Raw genomic sequence first — 10,216 nt, forward strand, 5'->3', positions numbered from 1 at the left:
TAAGGTAGTTGTTAAGTTTAGGTATTGGGTAGGATTAGGGATGTAGAATATGCTCATGCTGAATATGTGCTTTAAGTACTAATAAACAGCCAATATGTTAATAATAGGCATGCTAATAAGCAACTAGTTAATAGCGAGAATTGGTCGCTATACTAAAGTGTTACCCAATTATTAAATATTACTTTCATGATATGCTTTTGTCTTTGATTCATCAAGTTAGACATAATACTAAAATAATAAAAATCAATATTCATTATCAATTTTTTTGTTTATTTGAATTATTCCAATACTACTACTACTAATAATAATGGTAACACTTTAGTATAGGGACCAAATTCTCACTATTAACTAGTTGCTTATTAGCATGCCTATTATTAACATATTGGCTGTTTATTAGTACTTAAAGCACATATTCAGCATGAGCATATTCTACATCCCTAATCCTACCCAATACCTAAACTTAACAACTACCTTACTAACTATTAATAAGCAGCAAATTAGGAAATGATTGAGGCAAAAGTTGTAGTTAATCGTTTGTTAATAGCGAGAATTGGATCTTAAAATAAAGTGTGACCATAATAATAATAAATATTCATAATCCATATTTTACATAATTATTTTACATAATCTGTTGATCATTTAGCCTTGTTATTGTATTTAAATTATTAAAAAGATCCTCCTAATAAAACGACCTGCCTATAGATGCCTGAGATTCTGTATAGGCTTAAGCCTTCCTGCAACCCTGCGTAGGACAAGTGTTTAGAACATGAATGAATTGAAAAAGAAATAATAAAAAATTGGTTCTACTTATAAGTATTTGTCCCACAAAACAATATGGAGCGTTTCAGATCAGATGCTTATGAAGTTCTATTCAGTGTACCCACATTAGGCAATATGAAGCATGTTTGTTTGACTATAGTGATCGCTCCATACCATACTGGTTCGGTTGAACTCAGAACATATATAGTGTGAGCACTAACCACAGATCTTGAAAGTCTTTCTGCACGACATAAGCGATAGAATAATTAAGTAACATATATTACACATGCAAGAGGACCACGTGTCACAGCACCCCAAACCACTCAAAATAATAAGCCACAATGTTACCATTCCTGTTTTTTTGCACTTGCATCGTAATGACGTAAGCGTGCTCAGGCCTGTTAAAGTGCGATGTGAGAGTGCAGGTCAGCGGGGCAGTGGGGAGGGGGGACATTCATGCTTAGCCACGGTGCAAGTCAACTGTGTCTAATAGACAGTAGATGGTTACTCGAACACACACACACAGTTGTACGAGAACAGCAGTGGCATTACTATTTGATTAAGAGAAACAGGAATTTTTGAGTACACTACATAATTGTTATCTGTACTTGCTATCTTTAACTCCTTTATCTTTTGCAACGGTTTGATGCAACATGAAACTTTAACACGCACCCACACATATTTGCATGCTTCAACTTGTAGCATGTGACACACTTTCTTCTGTGTATTTTTCTCACATGAAATCAACGTCGTAAACGTGTGGCTAGTGTCGGACAGGCGGGTTTTCCGAGTCGAGGGTAACGGCATGTTCTAGGAAGCAGGCAGCTACAGCGGGGCAAATATTGACAAGCTCGTTCAAGGCTCAAACAGTGAGAGTCTGGATACGGTAAGACAGGAGATCTCAGTGTACCGGATAAAGCTGTTTGAACTTGCTGTTTTGGCAGTGGCTGATGTTCGGTGAACGAGAAAAACAGAAGGGGAGGGAACTAGAAAACAGAAGGGGGAATGAACGGTTGAGCACCCAAAAAGGTGAACGGGTTGAGAGAGATAGGAAGGGAGGATGGTATGTGAGGTAGACAGATAGAGAGATAAATAAAGAATGGCTGTAGAGGACAAAAACAAAAAGTTATGAGGTGATTCATCTCCGTCCCAACTAGGTGAAACATGACACATCTCCGCAGAGAGCAAAATACTGTGTGACATGATAAAAAAACACAGCTAATGAGGACTTCAAGTCATGATATGTTACATATTTGAATTTTGGACCAATGTGATTTCAATGTGGGTGGAGCAGTTAAAATCGAGTGCAGCCTTGCTTGACCGCTTTTTCAGCTGCCTTGGTTCTGGAAGGTTTTTCATTCTATTTGGGATATTAAAAAAGTATTTGTTACAGAATTATAGGCTATGAGCCAAACCAACTAGCTATGAGGTGAATCACAAAAGGTACAAGACTGTGTAAAGAGCTACAGTCCCATTGTTAAAGATGTAATTTAATTAAAACCTAAAATATAAATCCGTTATTGATTTTATATAAACACTTATACTAAACACTATAAATTGTACACTTATATATGTTTACAAAATAAGCATTATCTTAAAAATAGTGCCTGTTCCAAATTTTTTGAAATATGCCTTATGTATTCATTTTGGTTTCATATTGTTTTGAAGAATTTTTATTTTCAAAAAGTACATTTAATGACTGAATCAAAAGGTACAAGACAGTGTAAAGAGCTACAGTCCCATTGTTAAAGATGTAATTTAATTAAAACCTAAAATATAAATCCGTTATTGATTTTATATAAACACTTATACTAAACACTATAAATTGTACACTTATATATGTTTACAAAATAAGCATTATCTTAAAAATAGTGCCTGTTCCAAATTTTTTGAAATATGCCTTATGTATTCATTTTGGTTCATATTGTTTTGAAGAATTTTTATTTTCAAAAAGTACATTTAATGACTGAATCAATGAGTACATTTTAATTTAATGACTCTAGGTGTAGACGCGGTGTCTGTGTGTGAGCAAAGAAAACGGTCAGTATAAATATAACGATCAGTATACTAAACATCGCACATCCTGCGATGTGACTATCGCAGATGCGCACATTGCGATATTGATGCTGAAACAATATATCGTGCAGCCCTAAAAGTAAAGACAAACTCACCGTGTCTATCTAGTCATGAAGATATATATACATTTCAATGTCAGCAGGCAACTATTTTTACAGCTACATTATTATTCCAGCCACAATTAATCATAACAATGTATATACAATTACAAATGATTAAACATATAAATCATCAGTTTCTTGTTTTACACACATGCACACAGACATGAATTAATTCACGACATAGTCATGAGATGCATAAGAAATCTTTAGATGCACCCATAACAACAAAAGACAATACTTTATTGAACCTTTTCTGATAAGAAGTGTGCGCTGCAAACACGAGTATTTTTGACGATCGTTTCTGTCCAGTCCGCTTGTTTTATCACGTTTAACCACAGCCGTCGTCGTTTTTTTGTCTGGCAGTGGCAGCAGGTATGTGATAAAATTTATAATTTGAGGCTGTATTACCTCGATTCTGGCACCCAACATCACAACAAGATGACATTTAAAGCTCCTTATGTAGCCGAATCTGCGCTGGTTTGAATTGGCCGCCTCCAGTTTTCCCTTTGTTTTGCCTCCAGCTAGCGCTGTGATGTAATTGTGACGTCGGCCCTAAAAGGGTCTATAAGTTGACATAAAATAAATAAATTCCCCTATGGAGAAAATGAATGGGATTCTTACTTCCAGAACCTGATTGTTGCATTCTATAGAAACCAAACAACTGACAAAATATGATGCCCGTCTTTAAAGTCACCTTGGACAAAAAAAAATCACAGAGGAAATCTCCAACAAGAAGGTTTTTCAATTATGTTTCATTTAAGTGCCAACTTTGTGTCAGAATATCCATCTTAAATCTGTTAGAAGACGTAAAAACCGATACAAATGAGACAACCGTTGACGTATTGTAAGAGTTAAATAATGCATATAATGTAATATAATGATATATTTGGATAGTATAGCTCATAATTTGGTTTTGAAAGAATGTATTTAGAAAAGTTGAGATCGTATTGAGATATCCAACTTCTGATTGCAGGCTTTGGTGTGTTAGTGTGTGATACATTCTGAAACTCTAGAAGAGACACAGATTACTAGGGTCATTATCATAGATGATGAAGTTTCAGTTTGCTCTCCAATTGAAATATTAAAGAAATCTCGGTTGTGATTTTTCTTTTTCCTGTGGGGTGATTCATCGCTTAGTACTTTATCGCTTCACACTTGGTTAGGATGTGGTGTAAGGTGAAGCAGAGGACATATGCGACAGACAGGAAAACAGAATGGGGACTTAAATGGGTAGAGAAAAGTCAAAGATACCCACTATGCTGCAGAATCATTGAGCTGGTACTCTCTGGATCGACTGAAACAGGCCTGCACTCCTCCATCCTTCCACAAACGCTTTATCACTCCAGCCAGCTCGGCTGTCATGAAACCCTCTTCAGCACTGCCCGCCAACACAAACAACTGCCTCGCGTCATCCTGAGACACAAAGAGAGAACAGCAGATTTTAATTCTTCCATGAATTCAATTATCATTAGCTATGTTTCCATCCACCTATTTTTATGCGCATTTTGAAATATTGCATTAAAAAAACACTGGATGGAAATGCCAAGATGCCCAGAATTCTTCCATGAATTCAATTATCATTAGCTATGTTTCCATCCACCTATTTTTATGCGCATTTTGGAATATTGCATTAAAAAAACACTGGATGGAAATGCCAAGATGCCCATAAATTAAAAAAATGCGCATAAAAAACGTATGAGCACAATTGAGTAGGATAAACCTTTTATCCGATAAGAAAAAATGCGCACTAAACTACGATGGAAACACTTTTACTGAATAAATTCCACCATGCGCATCAAAAAAGTCATGTGACTTTGCACGATGGGATGGGATAACTTGACTAACCGGTGGACCGATCTCGTTCACAGCATCTGAAATGTTGTTTTGGTCGTTCTGAAATGTCTGCAAAGTCTGTCATCCAAGTATTTCTGTATAATTGACTTTACACGACTGTGTTCAAACATCATGCATCCACCTCCAAAAGCAATGACAGCATTTATTGTTTCGTTTGCTCGCTCTGAGGTGCAAGTAATTTATCATAAATGAAAATTATTATATTCAGTGGCTTCTCCAACTTTTCGTAGTGATATTTGGTGCCAGTTTATCAGGAAGTGACAATTTTGTTCTCTTTGACTCGTTGGATGGAACGGTGCTTTATTCGAAAATATTTTATGCGATATTCTAGTTTTGTGCATAAGTTAGATTTGCATCTTTAGATGGAAACATAGCTACTAGCATGTGAACGGTCTATTCGTTTCAGTTTGGTGCTTTGTTTCTGAGAAGCTCCTGTGTGAAATTTTAAAACCCTGTAGAGCGATGTAGACAAGATCCTGAAAATACAAGATCTAAGACACTGAACATTGTTGTACATAGTCATTCTAACGCTTTCCTTATTTCATTATTGCCTATGAATATTTCATTAACTTCTCAGAGTGGTGGTTGAAGGAATAGTTCAAAGCAGTTAGAATGAATTTACATTCATTTTAAACGCGGAGCCAGGCGCGAGTCGACACAGGTTGCGCGTCAAGCCTCATCCATACTGCCAGATGCGCTCGTGAAGACTTGCGGTGCGGAGCCGGGTGCGGAGCATTACGAGACAGGCTGCGTGAGTGCGACAAGCATGAATGGCTTGTCCGTGACGCGGGCTTCGCGCCGCGTGGGGCAGAGAGGAGCGAGTATGAGAAGCATTCACAGACACAGGCTGTGTGTGCGCTCTTCTGAACTGGGAATAGCCAACATACATTATAAACTTATTTCGAATTAATCTGTTGGGGAGATAAAATGTGTAAGATAACGTTCACGTACTAACTGCAACTCAAGGCTGGCAGTTATGCATATGCTCTGGAACAGAGTAATATCGCGTCCACATCGCAGGCCTTGCAATTAGGAAATCGCAACGTCTCAAATCGCGATTTCGATTCGATTTCGATTAATCGCACAGCCCTAGTGTGAAGAACATTTAGTGTGAAGTTAAAGGTTCTTCATGCAACCATAGATGCCAATAAAGAACCTTTATTTTTAAGAATGTATTTCTGTACATATCTTCAATTGCATTTTGGGATGGGGCAATCTGTTTGTTCGACCAATGGCTGATGGGAAATTAGTTCGTCGGTACAAAAATTTGATATTTCAGTTGTCAAAATTTACTTTTAATGGTTGGTCTACCCTTTTGAGCAAATGAAATTCACCACACCACATGCCTTTCTGATATTCGTGCTTGTATTATGCAAACGTTACCAAGTTTAGACCATTTAAAGGGTTAGTTCACCCCAAAATGAAAATTCTGTCATTAATTACTCACCCTCATGCCAATCCAAAGCCGTAAGTCCTTAGTTTTTTGAGCACAAAGAAAACAACAATAACATAATTTTTTCAACAATTCCTCTCCCTCGAGTTACGTCTTATGCCATTTTAGAGAGTATCACAATGCATATGCACGCTTTCCCCTAAGCTTTCCCCTAAGCGCAAACAATGCTGATTACGCAGATTACGTTCATGCGCGCACTTTCTCCCCCGAACGTAAACAACGCTGATTACATAGATTACGCTATTGGGTACTCTCCAAAATGGTGGAAGACGTAACTCGGGGGAGAAGAACTGTTAAAAAATTATTTTTGTTTTCTTTGTGCTCAAAAAGTATTCTCGAGCCACTGATGTCACATGGACTGTTTTACCGATGTCCTTACTATGTTTCTGGACCTGGGAACATTACAGTTGCGTTGCTGTCTATGCAGGGTCCGAGAGCTCTCACATTTCATCAAAAATATCTTAATTTGTGTTCCGAAGATGAATGAAGATCTTACGGGTTTAGAACGACATGAGGGTGAGTAATTAATGACAGAATTTTCATTTTGGTGTGAACAAACCCTTTAAATGGTCAAGGTACTTTCAGTAGAGTGTGTACAGCTCTTTGCCAAAGGCTTAGTGCCTGATCAAAGACCAGCATCTGATAAGCTTATTATGGGTTACAATGGAAACCATAAGTAAGTGGATGGTGACCGATCAACTTCTAAGGGCTCAAGAGTGTGGTAAAATGGTTCGGTCATTTCAGCACAATAGAATCAAATAATAGACCATCACTTTGTGGACAGTAATTGTTCTAGTATAACACAATACACAAAGGTAGCCCATATTAAATTAATTTACATATTGCTGAATACAGTGTTTAAAATATTTAAAATATTAAAAAAATAAAATAAGTGTATGCTGAACTACTCAGTAATATTTTCTTTTTAAGAATTTCATTCTTTTAATCAGACACTTTTCTTTAGTATGATATCTGATTTTTTTGGACACACATACACACACAAATATTATTATTTATACTGTAGTATTTACATTTTTACTTTTGTTTCATATTTTCAGTTTTCACTTTAATTTTATCTAGTTATGTACTACTTGTCCTTTTAATTGTCTAATATTATTTTCATTTATAAATTTATATAATTTGTAAATAATTCTATATTGCTTTTAATAAATTTTCATTTCAGTTTAAGTTTTAATACATCAACTTAAAATTGTCAGTTCAGCCAAGAAAACATTTTATATTATATTTTAGTTCAGCTTTATTTCAATTAGTGAAAATTAATTTTTTCATAGTTTTACTTTTAGTATACTGTAACAATTCAGTTGATTGAATGTATGAATTACAATTTGAATGTATTTTTGAATAAATTATTAGATAGGAAAAAATGAGGGTAAAAACACACCCTTGTGTGTTTTGCTCCCTGTTATCTGTGTGTAAAATCAGCTCCTGCCATGGAAAACAAAACAGACATTTAATTTCTATCCAACTGTTTTTAAAAGCTGAAACATTATTACACCTGTAACGGAAGAATTCCGAAAGGCTGTGGCGGAATATTAAACCACTGAATCGGAAAATAGAGGTGTATGTTTTTATAACAAGAAACTGTGTTATGAGCAGTGCTGGAAACAGCCCTACAGGGCTAAAGCAACCTGGGAAAGATCTTAATAAAGCAACGGACAAACCCAGAGAAACATGCCACTAGAGGAACTAGGTGCGAGCCAGTTTCTACTCGTGAAAATGAACTGTGGAGGATCTATGAGCCGTGGCACAATTACACTCATCTAGCTTTTGTCCACTTGACACATGTGATCAAATGCTCGAGTCCAAACTCTCATCACCGTGCCATAGCAACCGGCCCTGTTTCTGAGGACATGCTGCCAAAGAGGGCTCAGATACCTGATGGGCGCATGCCAGCGAAAAGCAGCTCTGCAGTGTATCGCTCATATGCATGCGTTTCCAGTAATGCATGATAATCCCTGTTTTTCATAGTAACTTACTCTTGGTTTCCTGCTGATTGTGCACATAAAACGTGTGTCATTACATTGTGGCAGATAAACCTCTTCTGTTTGATCGTCGTTTCTGGTGGCCCGTGTTGTACGGTCAAGGGTCTGGATGTAAATATGCAGTGTAAATTGTTGGAACTTTAATGATTTGTTGATATAAAACCATTTAGTATAAAACTATAAAAAAGGATGCACATTTAATCAGCCATAAATTAGTAATTTACTTATAATAGAAGATTTTAGCTGTGACAACATCAAGATTCCAAATGAGAGGAAGCATCAGAAAAGCTTCACTTGGTTTGTCATCTATCTGCATGGTACTAAAAAATGACTACAGTACCAAAATGAGAAAATGTCAACATTAGCAAATATCAACCGATTAATCTGCCTGGCTGATAATTCATTGCTTCCTTTGGTGGATTGAACGAACCAAGCGGTTCCTCACAAGCGAACACCCATCATGACACACTTGAACACCTTGTAAACTTAAAAATTAGGTTGTCGGGACACTGTGAGCAAACCTGCTGAGGTGTGATAAACAAATGTCAACAAATGCTGGAATTGCCTTGGATGAACCGTTTCCTTCTTTAGTGGGTCTCACAGAGAAATTTTTAGGTTATATTTCACTCCAAAATTAAAGAAACAAAATAAGAAATGATTTTGCATTAAAAAGTGTCCACAATGCATTTTTGGTCGGTTAGATCCCATTCAAGAATGCATATATCTTAATAAATAAAAATGTATACATTTACATTGCCTTGGAAACTACTTGATTTGTAAAAGGCATTCAAATACCATTGATTTTATTTATAATATAGTAATTATATGTCTGACATTTAAAAAATTACAATAGTGTATCTATTTCCTTCATTTGGAGGCAAATCTCATGATCACCTTTATTTGATCCACTGGCACAGCTTACCCCAAAGAACCTGACATGCTTTGCTTTACAGCTACCGTTTAAAAAAAATTGTGATTTGCCAATGTATAAAATAAAGTAACAATTCATTTTGGTCACAATTCATTTTAAGGTCCAATTCACACTATTAACAAACCATTAACTACAACTTTTGCCTCAAAAAACTCCTAATTTTCTGCTTATCAATAGTTAGTAAGGTAGTTAAGTTTAGGTATTGGGTAGGATTAGGGATGTAGAATATGGTCATGTAGAATATCTGCCTTATAAGTACTAATAAACAGCCAATATGTTAATAATAGGCATGCTTAGACATTTGCGTTAATTCAATTTAAGTAATTGTATGTAAATTATTGCAAATAAAATATGTGCAGGTAATGATTAAGACTGGATTTCATGGTTTTATTCAGAACAATAACAACGGAACTGTAAAACCTGCAAAACACACCTTGTTATGCTTGTTTGCCGCCTTTTGTATGAAGAAAAATATTATCTTTTCTCCTCTTTCTTTATTATGCATACACTGCATTTCACCTCAGGCATCATTAAAGTACATGTGTTCTTTTCAGGTCCTATGTGATTATGTAAGCCACTCAGTGTTGAGAAAAATCCAGAGTATTTTCCCTTTGATTAGTCTACTAATCAAATATTTTATGAATAGCATAATCTTAATTAGAGCCCGACCGATATGGGTTTTTTGGGGGCCGATACCGATATTAGGGAGTAAAAAAGCCCGATACCGATATATCGGCCAATATTCTTTATGTGTAGGCTATATTATAGTACAATATAGTCAAAAGTTTGGACACACTTCCCATTTGTGTGTCCAAACTTTTGACTGGTACTGTATAAAGAATACAGTATATAGCCTACATAAACAGAATATATATACATAAACACATTTTTTGCAATGATAACTCAAATGTGGTGATCAGAAACAAATGAGAAAAAAAAATTATTAAAATCTATCAGTCTGGAAAAGGTTATAAAGTCATTTCTAAAGCTTTGGGACTCCAGCGAACCACAGTGAGAGCCATTATTCACAAATGGCAAA

At 35.9% G+C, this 10,216-nt stretch overlaps 1 protein-coding gene and 1 long non-coding RNA gene across 2 annotated transcripts in view; one reads left to right on the forward strand and one right to left on the reverse strand.

The window, feature by feature from the left end:
• LOC107755890 (guanine nucleotide-binding protein G(i) subunit alpha-1-like) overlaps window positions 1-4,344 on the reverse strand; it is an 11,138-nt gene extending 6,794 nt beyond the window's left edge. The window contains exon 1 of the mRNA XM_016572851.1: window positions 4,192-4,344. Within this exon, the coding sequence (XP_016428337.1) occupies window positions 4,192-4,298 (107 nt within the window). The 5' untranslated portion in view covers window positions 4,299-4,344. The remainder of the gene's footprint in view (window positions 1-4,191) is intronic.
• LOC107755891 (uncharacterized) overlaps window positions 1-10,216 on the forward strand; it is a 50,674-nt gene that overhangs the window by 21,746 nt on the left and 18,712 nt on the right. The window lies entirely within an intron of this gene.

Source organism: Sinocyclocheilus rhinocerous, unplaced genomic scaffold (genome assembly GCF_001515625.1).
Source record: "Sinocyclocheilus rhinocerous isolate Xijiao unplaced genomic scaffold, SAMN03320098_v1.1 scaffold412, whole genome shotgun sequence".
Classification (NCBI taxonomy): Eukaryota; Metazoa; Chordata; class Actinopteri; order Cypriniformes; family Cyprinidae; genus Sinocyclocheilus; species Sinocyclocheilus rhinocerous.